The following is a 19,818-nucleotide window of genomic DNA, read 5'->3' on the forward strand; positions in this document are numbered from 1 at the left end:
CCTTCGTTTTGACAGCTGGGGGGAGGCTTGGGAGTCACGGCCGTGCGGCGTGCCAAATGTCTGCCATGGGCGGCTTGCTCTGCCCCCGGCTGCAGGGGGTGCGCTCCGCTCCGTGCATCCGAGTGGCTATCCCGCACCTGGGAGGGCACCCTCTGTGTCCCTCCCCCCTCGGGAGCGTGCCTGCCCTGGGCAGCACGGGGCATAGGCTCAGCCACAGTCTCCCAGCCCTGCTGGAAGATGCCAGGTATAAAACCTGGGACCTTTGGAATGGAAAGCAGTTGCTCTACCACTGAGCTGCGGCCCTCTCCCAAAACCTCGCACATGGAAAGCCCCTCCTTACGTTCCCATGCTTTGCTTAACTCTGGATTACAAAAGACCTCTCGCAAGACCTGGCTGGTTGCGTTATATGCCTAACGCAAGGGGATGTTGCAGCGATCCAAATTCCCCACCAGGTTTGGATAAACAAGCCCATTCTGCATAAGAATCCAGTCAAGCATCCCATGAACGTTTTTATTCCTGTCAGATGAGACTAATGAAGTGCAGGAGCTTGTTGCTAAAAGATGAGCCTTACGGAGAGGACACCTCATTAATTTGAAGGCCGGCCTTTGTTGTCCCAGCTGTCAGACTCCTGCTATATTAATGTCCTCTCTTGCCATCTCTGGTGCAGGATGGGGGCCTCGTCCTCCAGTAGGTCTAGCATGGCTGTTTGCTTTGAAGCCGCTTCATTTTCATTTTCTGCCGCCTTGCTGTTCTGAGTTTTTTGGTCTTTAAGAAACTATCTTCTAATTGGTATAAGAAGTCTTCTATTATTCCAACCTGTAGGCAAACATAAAAGGATATGGACTGTCAAACAATGCGGCATCCGCCTGCTTGCAGATACACAACATTTCTTTTTTAAATGGATTACTTTCCCGTCAGAAATGATGGCATTATTATTTAGATGTAAAATTCTACCTTGAAAGGCATATTTCACGCACATCCTGTGAGCTAGGTCTCTGCTATTTCCATTTTACAGATAGGCAGTGGCGCCTAATTTAGCAAAAACAAGAGTGAGCCCAAACAACAGAAAATAGTACATGCGACTTTTCTTTGGAAACTTTATCTGTGGGACTTGTCCTTGGAGACTGCACCCCCGTGTCAAGACAGATGACAAAACTCCTTGCATTCACATCTGCAAAAGGAGTGTCCTGTTCACCTAAACTGCTTTGGGTCCCAGGCTGGAAATGATGGGCTATGTGAATTTCTTCCTATTTTGTAGGGTGTGGCATTGCCTCTGGACAACTATACTGACCTAGCTTTCTGGACTGAATAACTTAACAAGAGACCCAAAAATAAATCCAAGCCAGAAGATTCCTCTAAAACACACACATTAAAATTATATCGAAACTGGTTTAATAAATCATAGGAAGTATTGTTCAGAGAATATGTTCAACAGCTTCCTTATTACAAATTTAAACAAGATTGAAATAATCTGTATTGGCTTTCTCCAAATATTCTTGGGACTTGCAACCATGGTGTGATGGAGACAGTGAATTCACAGGGAAAGATCCCTAGTCCTGTTGCAGAACTACATTTCCCAAGTGTTTTTCATAGGAGGCCATGAGCAACAGGCACATAGCTGTCAACTTACAGATTTGAAAATAAGGGACCAGCAGCCTTGAAAATAAGGGATCAGCAGCCAAAATAAGGGATTTTCCGGGCACGGGTATATTCAACTTCTGAGCCCTTCCAAGCCAAAGGCAGAAAGCCCAGCCAGCAGCCAACCAAAGCCTCATCAATAAGGGACAGCAGCGGGACATGGTGCTGGGATAAGGGACTGTCCCACCAAATAAGGGACACTTGACAGCTATGAACAGGCATGCTAGGAACCAGTTTAAATCTGTACAGCAGACATGCCTTTAGACCAGCCTTCCCTAAAATGGTGCCCTTTAGATGTTTTGGATTATGTCTCCCATTATTCCTGACCATTGGCCATGATAGCTCCAGCTGGTTCGTAGTCCAAAACTGATCACCCTGATCTGGCCACTGTTATCCATGCAATGGTCACCTCCAGGCTTGATTATTGTAACTCGCTCTACGAGCCCTTGAAGCTGACCCAGAAACTCCAGTAGGTGCAGAATGCCGCGGCGAGGCTCCTTACGGGGTCCTTCCCGCGGGATCACATTCATCCAGTGCTTTACCAACTGTACTGGCTTCCAGTGGAGTACAGGGTCAGGTTTAAGGTGCTGGTTTTGACCTTTAAAAGGGACACAGGTGGCGCTGTGGGTTAAACCACAGAGTCTAGGACTTCTGATCAGAAGGTCAGCGGTTCGAATCCCTGTGACGGGGTGAGCTCCCGTTGCTTGGTCCCTGCTCCTGCCAACCTAACATTTCGAAAGCATGTCAAAGCGCAAGTAGATAAATAGGTACCGCTCCGGCGGGAAGCTAAGTGGCGTTTCCGTGCTCTGCTCTGGTTTGCCAGAAGCGGCTTAGTCATGCTAGCCACATGACCCGGAAGCTGTATGCCGGCTCCCTCGGCCAATAAAGCGAGATGAGCGCCGCAACGCCAGAGTCGGCCACGACTGGACCTAATGGTCAGGGGTCCCTTTATCTTTACCTTTTGACCTTTAAAGCCCTATGCGGCCTAGAACCCATGTACTTATGGGACTGCCTCTCCTGGTATGCCCCGCGGAGGACCTTAAGGTCCACAAATGACAACATTTTGGAGGTCCCAAGTCCCAAGGTGGTTAGATTGGTCTCAACTAGGGCCAGGGCCTTTTCAGTACTGGCCCTGACTTGGTGGAATGCTCTGTCACAAGAGACTAGGGCCCTGCAGGACTTGATATCTTTCCGCAGGGCCTGCAAGACAGAGCTGTTCCGCCTGGCCTTTGGTTTGGACTCAGTCTGACCCTTATGTTTCCCTCCCCTTATGGTTTTGATCTATGGGCTACTTTTAAAATGAGGCTGCATTTTAAATTGCATTTTAACCTGTATTTTAAATTGTCCCCACCCCCCCGCCCCCCATTATGTTTTTACTGCAATTTTACTGGTGTTAGCTGCCGGGGAGGGCAGGGTATAAATTATTATTATTATTATTATTATTATTATTATTATTATTATTATTATTATTAACATTGGGAGGGCACCGGTCTGGGGAAAAAAATAGGGCTGGCTTGGACTATTGGGTGTAAGCAAACTTGCATGCCTCTAGGCAGCAGAGGGCAGGGTTGTGACCAACAGGTAAGATAGGGGAAAATACATTTTGTGTTTTCCAGAAAAATTCCCAAGCTCAAGCCCAAGCTTGAGCCCAAAAATTCCTGAAATATACTCAGAGTCGCAAAGTGATTTCATGCTCTTTATTCAGCTCATGGTGGTGAGGAGGAATGAATGAATGTCCCCTCAAAGTATCTGCTTTATATACATTATTTACACAATGGGCCGCACATGATTGGCTAATTCCGGAATTCTACTGTAAGCCAATCAGGTTGTGGATTCACTTCTATCTGGAGCATGATTGGGTGGTTCCTGCCAACCAATCATACTGCTGCATTGTTCTAGGACCAATCAGACTGCTGCATTCTGAATCCTATTGTTCTAGGACCAATCAGACTGCTGCAGTTTGGATCCTATTCAACTCAGTACATAACAATTCCCAAGCCGCAAAATTCCCAAGCTCAAGCTCTCTGTCTCCTGCATGACGTATCTGTGAGGAACTAGCTTCTACCATGTAGGTTTAGAATCCCAACGCCATCCATGTAAATGCAGGTAAACTTTCAGTGCTAGTTAATGTCACAGGATGGGTGGGGGGAGACAGAACGGGTGGTGAGACCGGGTACCTCCATCTTCTGCTAACTCTGCTACTATAAACCCAACTTTATTTTTAAAACCCTAGGCGGTCTGTCTGCATTGGCTCATGCGTACAGTTCTTGCATGGTTTAAAAGGCAGGATCTCGCCACAAGTGTCTTTATTTTTCTTCTTCATTTTTTTTTATTAAAGATTTTCTTGTTTTACAGAAGTATGTGTAATGCCTCTCGTATTTTTTCCATGTAACATTTTTACAAATCCGTTTCATTTGTTGAGACATTAGGGGGAGAAAAAAGGGGTGGAGGGGGTGGGAAGATGGGTGGGGGTGGGGTCGGGTGGCAATGTTTCTATTATGCTTAAAGTATGTAGGGTTTGGTGTCAGCGTTGCTTGTGCTGTTTACTTGTGTTCCTTTGGAGGTGAGAGAGGTTGGGGTTAGCCTAGGGTGTGGTTGTTTGTTTGTGATTGGCTGTGGTGATCTTTGTTTTCATGTGTGAGTGGGGTGGGTGGGTGTTTTGGATCAGGTTAGCCATACTGATTTGTATGCTGTTGGTGGATTATTGTCATTGTCTTGTTGGGCTGTGTATGTGATAAAGGGGAGCCATAAAGAAGAGCCAAAAGGCGTCTTCTTCTGTTTGTCCCCATGTCAGTTTCAGTTTATTGGTTAATTTTTCTAGTAGGGCTGTTTCCCATACTATTTGGTACCATTGGTCCATGCCACAAGTATCTTTAGACTGGGGGCATTATGTGTGAAATGTTGTCTTTTGCCCACCTCTGTTCCCTTCTTAAGAAAATTGGGATAGCCTGCCTCATCTGACAAAGTTCACACATAATGCTTACATGCATTATAGGGGTCCTTTATAAGCCTTCTGTTGTTTTCCTCATGTGGGATAGACGGATGCAGGCTCCTTCATTCAGCTTGTGCGCCATAGCAATGGGGAATTTATCAAAACGCTGTCTTTTAACTGGCATTGAAAAACAGCCAGTTTAAAAGGAAGGCAAGCTGGGAAAATTAATCTTGAGCAAGTTTTCCTGATAAGAAAGAGAATGCCGACAGAAAAGAAGCCAGTGCTTCCGGCTGAAAGTCAGCGCGGGGAGAAAAATGTGCATTCCACATTGCCATGGCAAGAACTATTTTCCTATTAAATCAGAATGAGGTTCTGAATAAATACATTTTCCTGAGATATATCATTCACCAGAGGGTTCGGTTTAAGAAAAAGGAAAAGGAAAAAAATAGGAAAAGAAGGACGCGAAATGATAATTTTTGCAGACGCCATACATCTCCATCGAGATCAAACCAATAATTATATTAATAAGTGGCATGTTGAAATGCCTATCCTTCCCTGTACCCTCATGCATCATGAACAGCTTTTAAAACAATTTAAAAGAGCATCTCTATATACACAGATGTGGACTTCAACCAGGTGTCTTATATGAATGCCACACATACACGCTCACACTCACATAGTTGCAAATCGTCGTCATTCATGTTTATTCATAGGCAGCTCCACTTTCTCAGAAATGCAAATCGCCCAATAGAGTGAGCACAAGATAGCTTGGAGTCTGCTATTAATTGCACGCCAAGCTACCCCACCGCCTCATTTCTGAGATGCATGGGCACAGAATTCCTACTGCAAAGCCCATTGTTCGGCTCCTTTTCTTTTTAAAAAAGGTAAAATTAATATATCACTCTGACATCAACCTGGTGGAGCGTGGATTCCCTCCTGCACTCTGTGTGGTCACAACAGACTGGCTGAATATATGAATCAATTTTAATACTGTTTACTGTTATGTATAAGGATAGGACCTGCGCACACATACACATACAGCTTTCATGTAGCCCTGTCTGCCTTGTCAAACTAGCATGGCTTAAACAACTCCATCATCACCAGCGTTTCCCAGAGGTTTGGGTGTTGCATCATACTCCAGTATCTGAAGGACCGCTTTTGCCCATCTCAACCAGCCTGTTTGCTTAAGATGTTCCTTGGAGGCAGGCGCATTTCTAGGCACCCAGGAGACTTGAGGCTTGTTACGATATGGATGCAATGCAGCTGCAAAGTGCTAGCTTGAAAAGTAAACATGATGGGAATGTTGGAACTGCCCGTGGGAATCAGAGGGGCAGTCTATTCACAGTGCGAAGCACCGGAATTAGCTCAGAGTGTAATATGAGCTCTTCCGTTTATTCCTATCCAGGAAGTGTTTGTCTCTACACTGCTGGAGCTTGAAGAGAGCAGTCATGTTTTTTGTAACGCTGCAAAGACAGAAATAAAGGCATGTAAATACGTTTCTGTCTATCTCTTTCCCCTGCCCGGGGGGGCAGGAAAGAGGGGTGTGTTCTTCTCACGTTTGAGAAGAATCGCCGATCGAGACCTTGCCTGCGCCTGCTGGGGAATGCAGCCAGGGAGGTCAACAGGGAATCAAGCCGGGTGCCTGGGAGAGTTGCCAGTTTCTCCTGATACAGGGCTTGATATCCCGACAACAGGCCCAAGATGCAACGTTGCCGCTGGGCCAATTAAAAGTGGTTGGGGGCTTTGTCCACATTGTGCTTTGTAGTACAAGAAGCCAAGTTACAGGAAACCAGGCAGAGGGCCTTCTCGGTAGTGGCACCTGCCCTGTGGAACGCCCTCCCACCAGATGTCAAAGAGAACAACAACTACAGTTGTACCTCGGGTTAAGTACGTAATTCGTTCTGGAGGTCTGTTCTTAACCTGAAACTGTTCTTAACCTGAAGCACCAGTTTAGCTAATGGAGCCTCCTTCTGCCGCTGTGCTGCCGGAGCACGATTTCTGTTCTCATCCTGAAGCAAAGTTCTTAACACGAGGTACTATTTCTGGGTTAGCGGAGTCTGTAACCTGAAGTGTATGTAACCTGAAGCAACTGTAACCCGAGGTACCACTGTACTCCAGACTTTTAGAAGACATTTGAAGGCAGCCCTGTTTAGGGAAGCTTTTAACGTTTAATAGATTATTGTATTTTAATATTCTGTTGGAAGCCGCCCAGAGTGGCAGGGGAAAACCAGCCAGATGGGTGGGGTATAAATAATAAAAAATTATTATTATTATTATTATTATTATTATTATTATTACTACTACTACTACACCCAGACCAAACTTGGGTCTCCAGCTGCTTACAATTCCCATCATCCCTGACCATCGATCTTGCTAGCTAAGGATGATTGCTGCTAGCTGAGGAGTTATTGTTTCCACAAGCCTACCCAGATGGGAAGGTAGCCTATCTAGGAGAAGGAAAACTCTGATCCCAAATCTCTGCTGCCTTGTGGGATATCTTTGGGAGAAGAAAAGGTTAAGGAGTAAACCCTACACAAATCCAGAGTGGAGTCCCTAAGACGACTGGATGGCGCTTTCTATGCAACTCTTCCTTCTGGCATTTTCTGCAACCAGGCTGGTGGCAAACGTATTGTTCTGCTTTCCTTTGGACCACATCAGTGAGGCTAAGAGGGGGAGTCTTGCCTTCTGGGGAGCCCAGGACTCCATACTGTCCTGTGCCTCGGGGAGGTCACATCAGTGCTGCGAATGCAGTGGTTTGACTACACCCCCAGAGGCACACTCCATTGTCTCTCGAGACAGATGGATGCCAACAACCCAGACACATAATTTAGTTCCTATATTCATTTTAAAAGTTTTGCTGATTTTATTTGTGATTTAACAATGGTTATTCTATGCATACTTTTATAAAAAAAACCAGCTTTGTAGATTTTAGCTGTGTTTTATCCTCAGTTTTATCATGTGCACTGCTTCGAGGGCCCTTTGATTAAGCGGTGCGTAAATCTCTCTAAGGGATGCGGGTGGCGCTGAGGGTTAAACCACAGAGCCTAGGACTTGCCGATCAGAAGGTCGGCGGTTCGAATCCCCGCGACGGGGTGAACTCCCGTTGCTCGGTCCCTGCTCCTGCCAACCTAGCAGTTCGAAAGCACATCAAAGTGCAAGTAGATAAATAGGTACCACTCCGGCGGGAAGGTAAACGGCGTTTCCGTGCACTGCTCTGGTTTGCCAGAAGTAGATTAGTCATGCTGGCCGCAAGCTGTACGCCGGCTCCCTTGGCCAATAAAGCGAGATGAGAGTCGCAACCCCAGAGTCGGTCATGACTGGACCTAAGGGTCAGGGGTCCCTTTACCTTTAAATCTCTCTAAATAAAATAAATAAGATGTGCCGAGTTCCAGTTCAACAGCTTGCGCTTGCCATTTTGAGCACTACTTGGTCTCAGTTGAACCAGCAGTGACCCCCTACTCCTGCTCTGGACAGTGTTTTTAAACTGAAGCACGGAGACAGGGAACGAAGGCAAGAATGAACTATCTCCCTCGGTAGCCTGCAGCCTAAACAGACAGCTTTGCAGTTTTATGATGAAGGCTGGATCTGGAAGCAAGATAACATTGCTCCATCTGCAATCTGCTGCCTGAAGCAATGGCATCATGATGCTTCACACTTAGGCTGCCCCTTCCACGTCCCGCCACATCTCTTGCTTTAGGATTCTCATTGTATGGGAAGAACATTATTGGTGTGGACCGCTTGTCATGTGCAGCCCACTTTGGTACCTATAGGCGGACATGTGAAGCATCAGTTGGGTGTTTTGTTGCTGAGTCATGTCTCAGCTTGCTTCCTTCGATAAGAGGGAAACAAGAGGGGATATAAACAATGTTAAGTTGTGGGTGAACATATCAGACGACACAGCGATTCTACAAACAGCTCTTGTTTATTCACAGGCTAGAACAGAACTGGCTGAAGGGTTCAGCCAACTTGCTTATATAGAGCTCAACTACAAAGCAACAGTAACAACTTTCTGTACATATCCAATCACTGAACGTCACTTTCAATTCCTTATTTACATATGTGGACCTGAGTGAAAACTAACTACAGTATCCCCCTGCTGGCCCAGGGTGAGAACTTCAGTACATAACAAACAACTTAGCCCTTTGCATAAAGGTCAGAGAAAGCTGGAATTCTGTGCCCAAATGATTAACTGGGTTATCCCACTGCTAGTGCTACACATCAGGTTGCTGCTGTAATCTGTTTATTTTAGGGGAGTATGTGCAGAATGCCCATTCAGCATGCCAGCAGAGTGTGCCAATGGAACAGAAAAGCACCAGACAGTTTTACGTAGGGTCAGTGCCTTTGCTGACAGTATAAAGCAGTTCCACAGCTTGTAGGTTACATGCAGTTGTAATATATGGTCCTTTCAGCAGCACAGAGTCTCATTGCAGCCTTCCAACACATAGACCAGGCTCTGGCCATGAGCAAACTTGCTTCACACTTGCTGACTCGCTCTTACATGCTTAACCAGTTGCAGGTGCAGGAAAAACACGCCCAAAATTAACCAGCACACCTAACACTTTATTATACCTTTTCTCTGCAGGCATAAACCCCTTATACGTAAACATCACCAACAAAACACAAAGGGCAAACATGCTGTCCAGGCAAGGTCTTCACCTTAAAGCACTGTGTCTGAGCACTCTTTCTTTTTCTTTTTGCTCTGGAGCTTCCTTTGTCAAACAACAACAACCCCACTCTTCAAGCTGATTCGGAGCAAACAGCAACTCATGGCAAACCCAAAATGCCGTTTGTTGTGCTTCAGCTTTAAAGAACAAGTCTTTGCGGAAAAAACTCTGGGGCCAAAAAAACAAAAGAGTGTTGGGACATGGAACTTGGAAGTGTGGACCTGTGCTCAGAAACAACGGGGTGAAACCTAAGTGTGGATAAACACTTAGTTATTCCATTTTTACCCACTCTGTTATAGTAACAGCTGCCCTTGCAGGAAACCAGCTAAAGCTATCTATCTCAAATTTGATGAGATTTATGCTCATAGACCAGCTGACCTGGCTTGCAAGTTCCACCTGACTTGCAAATTTGCAAGCTGACCTGGCTTGCAAATTCTGTCCCAAAATAGAAAAGTTATATATGTTTCTCTTAAAAAAATAATCATCATCATTGAACTTGGGAAGGTGTGCAGGAAGGCATTACCCACTTTGGAGGGCTAGCCATTTCTGCAGATTTTAGTCGCTTCTGTCAAAAGAATAAATAAAAAGAGAGAGCCAGCTTTCGATGACCCAGTAGGTCGGAACAATGTAAGTGGACTTAGATGAACCCTGGGACAAACGGGGCACCTCAAACACAGGAGGGCTGTATCCATCAGGGCCCAAACTGAATCCTGTGTACATCCCTGATTTATTCTAGTTCTGTCTCATCTGTCAGGAGGAGACTTCAGAACCATCATCTTCTGTTGTGCTGTGCGAAGGGTGGGAGGAACTGTTGACTGCATAATTGATTGTTATGTCACCACAACCGGCTGATGATGTTCCTGCTGTAGCACTGAAGCCAATCAAGCTCTATAATTAAACTGTGTGTCGCCGGTCCATGCAGGCACCAAATCACTGCATGAACAGGATGGGGAGAAAGCAAACACACCCCAAACTCTGCCTCTTGACAAGACATTGGGTGGAAAATACTATTCTCCCTCCCCCCAAAAAAAATATGTTAGGTGCTTATAGCATCCTACAGTGCTAGCTGATGGCTTTCTGCCTGCACTTTTCATTCTAAAAAGCAAAATTGGGGCGGGAGAGAACATCAGCCCTTTTCCTCTCTTTGCCATTTTCAAGTTGCCAGTTCATCTGCTTTTTCTAAAAAAAAAAAAAAGGCGGGGGGGGGGGAAGGCACGACGGTGCATCTCCTTGGGAAATGCTGGCTCCTTTTTTTGTTTGCTTTGTTGAAAAGCATTTAAAGTGCGAGACCTGGATGTCAGGTTGAAGCGATGCAGTTGGCAGGTGGCAACCGGGGGGATATCAAAGAGCAAGTCTTCATTGAAGCTGCCAGGGCTCATGTCACCAGAATTGGGCTGTTTCAGATGAAAGTGTTTCCTGGCTTTAAATTATTGGAGGCGCAACTCAGAGGAAGAGCCTTTCGCCAGCAGAGATGCCTCTTTGTGTCCTGCTGCCCTCCGAGGTATGTTTGAGGAGCACCTGAGACGGAACCTTCTTAATGGTGGCACCTTCAAGAGGCTCATTTAACCATTTGCCTTCTGGCCCCCAGAAAGGTAAATAAAATGCTGAACGAAGGCGTGTGCTTTTCTGTTGATGTGCTTTTGTTGCTGTTTCGTTGCAGCTGCTGCTTTTAGCAAGTTAGCTGTTTTGTTTAAAAAGTATGTTATTGTTATTTTTGAAAGTCAGGTCTGTGAGCTACTTTGGGTGCCACATATGAGGACTGCTGGGATAGCTCAGTTGGAAGAGCATGAGACACTTTTAGGGCTCAGCTACACTGGCAAAGGAAAAAACCTGCTTTATATGCATTGTTTATGCATTCTAACACTGTGACACCAGATGGCGCTGTGGAGTTCTGTTTTTGCCAACCCGATTTCTCATACAAAGTTTGCAATGCGTTTAACTGATACGCTTCTTTGATGTGTCCAGATCCAGCCTTAATCTCAGGTTCATGGGTTTGAGCTCTACGTTGGGCAAGAGATTCCTGCACTGCAGTGGGTTGGACCAGATGTCCCTTATCAGGGGTGAACAAAGGCGTCGTGACACCCGGGGTGGGGCTTCGCTATGTAGGGCACATGTGCGGCATCGCTACGTATGATGCACACGCTGTACGTAGCGATGCTGCACATGCGCTGTACATAGCAGTCCGTTGCTGCTACAGCGGCGAAGAGAAGATCCTTTACATGTGGCTGTAGCGGCAACGGATCCCACCACAGTCCGTGAAATGCTCGAGCAGCGCTGGTGGCAAACCGCTATGTACAGCGCATGTGCGGCATCGTTACCTACAGCGCATGTGTGTGACTGTACAAAGCAGTTTGCCACTGGCACCTGGATCATCTGCTCGAAGCTGCAGCGGCAAATGGAGGATCCTCCACATGGCTGTTCACGCCCCCACGGGGTGCCTTCTTGTCAGCCCCCAGACATGGCACCCGGGGCGCACTGCCCCCCTGTTGTTGACCCTTGTGGTCCCTTCCAACTCTGCAATGCTATGACACTATGATCTAGGGAGACTCAGGATCATTTTCCTACTTGGCTATGAACCTCATTGAGTGACCTGGGGCCAGTCACTGGTGCTGGGAGAAGATGTGTATGCTTCATCGAGACTCTTGGAGGAAAGATGGGTTTATTAATAGCTCTGGTTTTCCTTGGAAAGTTTTTCATTTGAGAACTCACAACTGCTACTACGGCAGCAAGGATTCTTCTAGCAAAGTATTGGAAGACACAAGAGCTACCCACGCTGGAGGAATGGCAGGCGAAAGTGATCGACTTTATGGGACTGGCAGAAATGACCGGCAGAATCCGCGACCAAGAGAAAGAGACTGTGGAAGAAGACTGGAAGAAGTTTAAAATATATCTTAAGAGCTACTATAAAATTGAGGAGTGCTAAAATGCTAAGGGAGAGGAAGACGTAGAATTACAGCGGTAAATTTTGTTTGATTTAGGGTGAAATTGAAAGGGAGAATGAATTTATATTTAATTGGCTAAAAGGGTTGTTGAATAATTGTTAAAAATAAAAGGATGCAAAAAGGGGAAGGTATGGGGAAGTCCGAGAAAAGAGGCTTATGGAAATAAGGTTAAGAAATTATGAATTTATGTGTTTGTTTCTATGTTGTTTTTGTTGTATTTGTTAAAAATGGGAAAATTAATAAAAAAATTATTTTTTAAAAAAAGAGAACTCACAACTGCTGATTGATGCTTGGATTTTGTAAGTACAGTCATACCTTGGGATAAATACGCTTCAGGATAAGTATTTTCGGGTTGCGCTCTGCGGCAACCCGGAAGTAACGGAGCGTGTTACTTTTGGGTTTCGCTGCTTGCGCATGCTCAGACAGTCAAAATGATGTCGCACACATGCGCAGAAGCGACGAAACGCAACCCGCGCACGCGCAGACGCGCAGTTGCATCTTACGTTCTGTTCAGGATGCGAACGGGGCTCCGGAACTGATCCCATTCGCCTCCCGAGGTACCACTGTAAATGAACTCTCTCTCTCTCTCTCTCTCTGTGTGTGTGTGTGTGTGTGCGTGCGCGGGCGCATGTGTGTGTAAAATCTCATATAGGGCCAGGCCTTGGTGGTCAAATAAGCAACCCCAGCTCACAGGCTGGCAGCCAAAGTCAAATGCCTCACTTGGCTTTCTGTCAGCCCAGAGGAACAGATGGTTCTGCCTGCACGAGGCCTCAGGTACTTTTTGGCAGGCAAGGCCCACCTTCGGCAGCGAGGGTGTCCCTTTCCCACAAAACATCTGCTGGGTGCCAGGTTCTAAGTGCCGTGGCAGCTTCAACAAGAAATAAAAAGTGAGGGTTTTTTATGGAATGAAATATGTAAACAGATAATAGGCTCGGTGCAGTTTATTCCTTGTGCTATTTAATTTGATATTAAATCCAATTCGTTTTACGCCGTCCATAAATTTTCTCGAGCGCCTCAGATTTTTAGCACTGGCGGCTCGTAACTGCACTGCAGACATTGTCATTTTTCGAAGCCAGAGGTTGATCTCGAAGGGCTCGTGGGAAGTGCTCAGTGCCAGGAATGCGAGAGGGAAGCCGTACGTGGTGCAAATAGATGGGTCAGGCATTAGAGACTCGCCACAGAAAGATCACTGGGGCAATTCTAAAGGTTAAAATGGCCGCCTTTTAATGGCCGTGACACCCCAGCCCTTTTAAAATGATGCTGACTGCAGCTTCTGTGTGGAAAGGACGAAATCTTGTTTGCATTTGCCATGTCCTTACAAGATTTGCTTGATGGTTACGTATAAAGGCTAGAAGCCTAGCAAGGGGCAAAATCTAATCCCAATGAGATCAGCTTCGCCCACCAACGGTATGTGCTGTCTGTTGTTTCCGTCCTGCCTACTTATCTGAAGATGTGAACATTATGTGTCATGCATCTTGACCTCACAGGGCTATGAGAACCAAGTCAAAGCCATTGGAAGCCAAGACTTATTCACTGCCAGCTACCACCTTCCAACTTTTGCAGACACCCTCTCTCAGCTGAGGGGATCCTGTTGCAAGGGGAGGATGTGCAAAGCAGTTGGGGTGATTGTGAAACTGGGAGAGCTGGTTTTGAAGCTGGGCAACTGTTTTTTTTGTGTGTTTTTTTTTTGCTTCAGATGTTCCCTGCTTCTGATGTCAAGGCTGCTTAGAAAACACTCTGGCCACTGATGGAAAGGAGCCAGAAGGAATGGCCCTCAAAAGCAAGCGTTGATTTCTTTCTTTTGTTTGTTACTTGCTCTCAAGAAATCTTTTCATTTCCTAGATCCCCAAGACATGCGTTTTATCAGAAGGTTGTGACTGAAGGGTATTTATATTCCATTTTATACCCCCCCTTCTTTTCTGCAGAGATGGCACACACCTGTACCTTCCTGCTTTCTGCGCAACACCAAAGAAACCTTAAAGCACTTTTCATCCTCATGCACTGGGAGAAGATGAAAGGTATAATTCACTTTGTAAATGGCTGGATGGCCGACAAGTCAATTATTCGGCATTATATGTTAATTCTAAATTGACTACAGAAAAGGAGATGGCCTATGGTTCATTTAGCCACAGAGGAAAGGAGCAGTTCACATTTGACAAAAAAAAAATGCTATTATATTAGTCTGCGATAATGTGGGGGAAATTACAAACAGTTAAATATTTTCTCTGCATTTATTGAAAACGCTGTCGGGCGGCAATGAAGTCTCTTTTCAAAAGGTAAGTGGATTAAGTTGAGGACACTGAACTGTGCAATTGCTCCTCAATCAGCAAGATGGATTTTTTTTAAAGAAAAAAAAACTTTAGAGGGGATGTTTTTTTTCAGAACATCTCTCCACCCGTCTATGCTCTCCACCTGCGGGAAGCAATATTAGATGGAATAAGCTCCAAACTCTGCCTCGAGATAAGAAGCAACATTTATGTCTGAAATGCTTAAAGATTGCTCAGGTCAAGGCTAGATCTTGCAGGCATCTCGCAAAGGGCCTAGACGGTTGGCTAGTAGATAAAAGGGGGGGGGGGAGCAAGGTTGGCAGGCTCTGCCAGTAAAAAAAAAAAGGACCCAAGACATAGCCATGCTACAGACTTAACGTGATCTCTCGTTCTGTTTTCCTAGAGAAACCTGGGAAATGTAGTCCTGAGGTGGAGAGGGGGAGAGCAGGGCTGGCTCAAGATGGTTTGCTGCCCGAGGCAAAGGAAAAGATGGCAACCCGCTTTCCCAAGTTCAGAAGCTGATTGGCTGGCAGTTAGACCTTGCGTCCTGGGACAGCTGTTGTTGTTTAGTCGTTTAGTCGTGTCCGACTCTTCTTGACCCCATGGACCAGAGCACGCCAGGCACTCCCGTCTTCCAATGCCTCCCGCAGTTTGGTCAAACTCATGCTGGTAGCTTCGAGAACACTGTCCAACCATCTCGTCCTCTGTCGTCCCCTTCTCCTTGTGCCCTCCATCTTTCCCAACATCAGGGTCTTTTCCAGGGAGTCTTCTCTTCTCATGAGGTGGCCAAAGGATTGGAGTCTCAGCTTCAGGATCTGTCCTTCCAGTGAGCACCCAGGGCTGATTTCCTTCAGAAAGAATAGGTTTGATCTTCTTGCACCGGAGGCTAGTTTAGGAGGTGCAAGATAGGCTCCCAGGCACACATGGCTTTGATCTCTAGCAGAAGGGAGTGCCTGGGAGGCTGCTGCCGCCGTCCTCCTCCCCTAAAGGTAGGGCCGGCCCTGGAGCTGAATGCCTTGCTAAACTGCAAAAAAACACAAAAACAAAAGCTTCCATTGCTACAGTGACATCTACAGACACTGCATAGATTACAACAGGCCTCACTAACCTGGGCCATGCAAATGTTTCGGACTACAACTCCCATGAGGCGGCTGCTGTGCATTGTGGTCCAAAACATCTGGAGGGCACCAGCTTGGTGAAGGCTGTATCAGTTTTATTCTGCTATCAAAAACCATGTCCCTTTGGAGATCTTCTAAAAGCCACAATGGTGAATATGAATATTTGCAGCTAACAACGTTCTATGCTATGTGCAATAGCAGATTCCTGCCACTCCGAACTTTCAAAATTTTGCGAAACCATTTTTTAAGATGGCTTTTTTTTTTAAAAAAAAAAAATATTTATACCCCGCCCATCTGGCTGGGCTTCCCCAGCCACTCTGGTCGGCTTCTAACAAAATATTAAAATACTGTAATACACCAAACATTAAAAGCTTCCCTAAACAGGGCTGCTTTCAGATGTCTTCTAAAAGTCTGGTAGTTGTTTTCCTCTTTGACATCTGGTGGGAGACCCTCTGCCTGGTTCCCTGTAACCTCACTTCTTGCAGTGAGGGAACCGCCAGAAGGCCCTCGGAGCTGGACCTCAGTGTCTGGGCAGAACGATGGGGGTGGAGACGCTCCTTCAGATATAATGGACTGAGGCTTGACTACCCATATTTATTATTATGCTCGAGAAAGGGCGTTGAGCTTATTCTCATTTTCTTCTTCTTGCTATTTCCTTTAAATTGCATATAAGAACAGAAGATGAGTCCTGTTGGATCCGTCCAAAGGCCCATGTAGTCCAGCATTCTTCTCTGTTAGTGGCTGACCAGATGCCTGTGGAAAACCTGCACGCAGGACCTGAGTCTCACACAAAAGAGACACGGGCTGAATGTTTGCTGGAGACCCCTCTCTCTTCTCACTGTCAAATGTCATTTTTGCACTCAGCTGGGGGAAGAAAATTGAATATGCATACAAGTCCTTTGAAAAAAACCACCAGCATTTGACAACAGAAGCAGGGTGCAGAGATTTCATGTGTCTGAGATTGGAATGCAGAAACAAAAAACACTACATTGGATTCACTTGAGGTGTATCGCACTCTTGTCTTTCTGCACCTGGGATCGTCCTTTCATGCTTCGTGAGAGGGAGATAACCCCTGAAGGAAAAAGAAAGTCTTCTCTGAAGACTGCTGCTGTGCTTTCCGAGACCGGACGCATAGAAGGAAAAAGAGGAAGAAGTTCTGGCTGTTTCTCGATGGCTTTCCCTTTAAGTTTCGTTAGAACACAAGGATCCTGCTGGATCGGAACAAAGGCCCCATCTAGTCCAGCACTCTGTTTTCACAGCGACCAATCAGATGCCCACAGGAAGCCAACCAACAGGAGCTGATCGCAGCCATGGTTCAGTGTGTCTGGCTGTTAACCAGAAGGTTGGTGGTTTGAGTCCACCCAGGAATGGCCTTGGACAGGATTCCTGCCTTGCACGGAGTTCGATTAGATGACCCTCAGCGTCCCTTCCAAATTCACAGTTCTATGAATCTACATACCTTCCAACATTTCCCCAATGAAAATAAGGATGTGGGTGGCGCTGTGGATTAAACCACAGAGCCTAGGGCTTACTGATCAGAAGGTTGGCGGTTCAAATCCCCGTGGTTCGAATCCCTGTGACGGGTGAGCTCCCGTTGCTCAGTCCCAGCTCCTGCCAACCTAGCAGTTCGAAAGCATGAAGTGCAAGTAGATAAATAGGTACCACTCCAGCAGGAAGGTAAACAGCATTTCCGTGCACTGCTCTGGTTCACCAGAAGCAGCTTAGTCATGCTGGCCACATGACCCGGAAGCTGGCCACATGACCCGGCTCCCTTAGCCAGTAAAGCAAGATGAGCGCCACAACCCCAGAGTCGGCCACGACTGGACCTAATGGTCAGGGGTCCCTTTACCTTTATTTGATAATGATAATAATAGTAATAGTAATATCCCACATCCCAAACCATTATGAAAGCTCTTTGGCCTTTTAGTGCAAATTTCTCCTAGTTTCATACACGCATTTATTTTTTTGTACACAGCTTTAACAAATATATACAAGCGATTTCCCCTAACCTAATGCATTCTTTGTATGTTATTTTCTCAAATTACATGCATTCGTATGCACACTTTACCACAGTACGCATTGTTTGCTCAGAGAACCGCTTTGCAAAATTTCGAAAGCTGCATGCTTCAAAGGAAGGTTTTGTTCCGGCCTGTGTATTGTTTCGGCATATTGGTTGGGTTCGCCTTTAAATGCGGACGGACCTGAATTTCTTCCCCCAGCCCTGAAAGCCGCAACACCTGCCTTCCGTAGCGATGAAGAAAAGAAGGCTGCCCATGTTCACGATGTTTCTAGCATGCCCTCTGGCAGTTCAGGGAAGAAAAACGGCTCATGCTCTTTTCATACCAAGGAATGATTAAGTTGGGGGCCAGCCTCATCCCTATTACACTGCCTGGCTTTTTTTTTTTGCTATATTTCTTTACTATGCAGTTGCGAGCCCTGCTCTGATTTAAATGCCAAGAGGGTGACGGCTCCTCTGGCTCACAATATACTAGGATAATAGAACCGTCCTGCTGTATATTACGAACAGTTCAATATATAGAGCCAGCTGCATCCCAAAGATCTTGTCTCTTGGTTTAATGTGGGCTTGGTGAACCTTGTTCCTGCTGAGGGCCACATTGCCTTGGCAGTAATCTCATGGGGGCCGCATGCCAGCAATGGGCAGGGCCAGAGCCACCCGGCTTTCCAATATCAACCCCCCCCCACTGTTTCCTCACACAAGAATTTCAAGAGACTTCCCCCAATCTTCTCTTCTCGGCAACAGTTGAAGGACAGGGGACAAAAAGCCCTGTTGCACTAGCAGAAAACCTTGTGCTGGCTTCCACTAGTGGGACTCATTAGCTGAATCTTGCTCTCAGCGTTTTTCTGTCTAACAGCACTTCTGGACTCTTACGATTTCTGTATGGGTTTCGATTCCCTACTGGCAAATTAAGCTTATAGAATCAAAGTCGATTTGCTGCTATTGCACACCAAACCCACTTCCCTCCCTGCCACCATTGACTTTTTTGCATTAAGGAAATCGATGGAGAAATGCACTGGGAAGCATGGGATAACATTTACTTGATGCAACAAATCAGAATGAACGCTCCGTAAATATCTGATGCTGTCTAACCTCCCTGTAAACCTTGTGCAAACAAATCAGGACGAATGCTCACTAAACAGATCACCTGGGAGTGGCCTAAATTCCTGCCGAACATGCTAGGAGGAACTCAGCCAAAGTAATACAGGCACCTGTATCAAGCTTGCACCCCCTGCCCCGTGGGGGTCTCTTAGCATCTTTAGTGAGGTGCAATTTTGATCAGGAAGTTGTCCACTTCAATGTGAAACCGATTTGTAAAAAATGTTACATGGAAAAAAAAAAATAAGAGAGAGAGAGATATTGCACATACTTTTGTAAATAAAAAAAAATCTTTAATAAAAATACATTTTTTTTTTTAAATGTAAAAACAAAACAAAAGCCCAGCCTCCAAACAGGGGATCTTTCCCACATCACATCGCTTCTGGCCCCCTAAACCAGTGGTTTTCAACCAGTGTGCCATGGCACCCTGGGGTGCCTTGAATGATGGTCAGGGGTGCTGCGGGCAACACTGGCCTCTGTCCCTCTTTCCTTCTGTCCCTCCTCTGATGCCCTCTTGTGTCTCTGCCTCCCAAAGGCTTGCACAGCTGTTCATTGCCACAGCCCTGGCAATAAGCTCCACAGGTGAATGACGCCTCTGGGAGGCACCTCTATTTGGGCTGGGGGTGGGGGCTCAGAGACCAGTGACGGCAGCAGCAGCTGCCCAGAGGACTCCCAAGGAGAGGGGAGAGAAGAGGAGAGGAGGCTGAGGGCACACTCCACAAGGGAGGGTGTTTGAAAAAGGGCAAGAGGCTGCCAGCTCTGCAAGCAAGGGGTGACATAACTGAGCCCACAGGAGTGCCGCAGAAAGTGTTGGGATGTTCCATTCCACCTTAAGGAACAGGCATGATTGTTGTGTGTCACGTGTCTGTTTACACTCCAGCTCAGTATGCTGGGAACTTCCGTTTGTGTATAGCTTTCTGTTTTGCTTTGGACACGAAGGAGATCAGACATGTTTCATTTTTGTCCTGATCTACGCTGAATAAAAGGGACGCGAGTGGCGCTGTGGGTTAAACCACAGAGCCTAGGGCTTGCCGATCAGAAGGTCGGTGGTTTGAATCCCCATGACGGGGTGAGCTCCCGTTGCTCGCTCCCTGCTCCTGCCAACCTAGCAGTTTGAAAGCACGTTAAAGTGCAAGTAGATA

The 19,818-nt window shown here is 46.3% G+C and overlaps 1 protein-coding gene across 1 annotated transcript in view; it reads right to left on the bottom strand.

Moving 5' to 3' along the window:
* Nucleotides 1-496: 496 nt before the first annotated feature.
* SPATA16 (spermatogenesis associated 16) overlaps nucleotides 497-19,818 on the bottom strand; it is a 168,721-nt gene continuing 149,399 nt past the window's right edge. The window contains exon 11 of the mRNA XM_079977989.1: nucleotides 497-816. Within this exon, the coding sequence (XP_079834115.1) occupies nucleotides 694-816 (123 nt within the window). The 3' untranslated portion in view covers nucleotides 497-693. The remainder of the gene's footprint in view (nucleotides 817-19,818) is intronic.

The sequence above is a fragment of the Podarcis cretensis genome (genome assembly GCF_951804945.1).
Source record: "Podarcis cretensis genome assembly, chromosome: 5".
NCBI classification, from domain to species: Eukaryota; Metazoa; Chordata; class Lepidosauria; order Squamata; family Lacertidae; genus Podarcis; species Podarcis cretensis.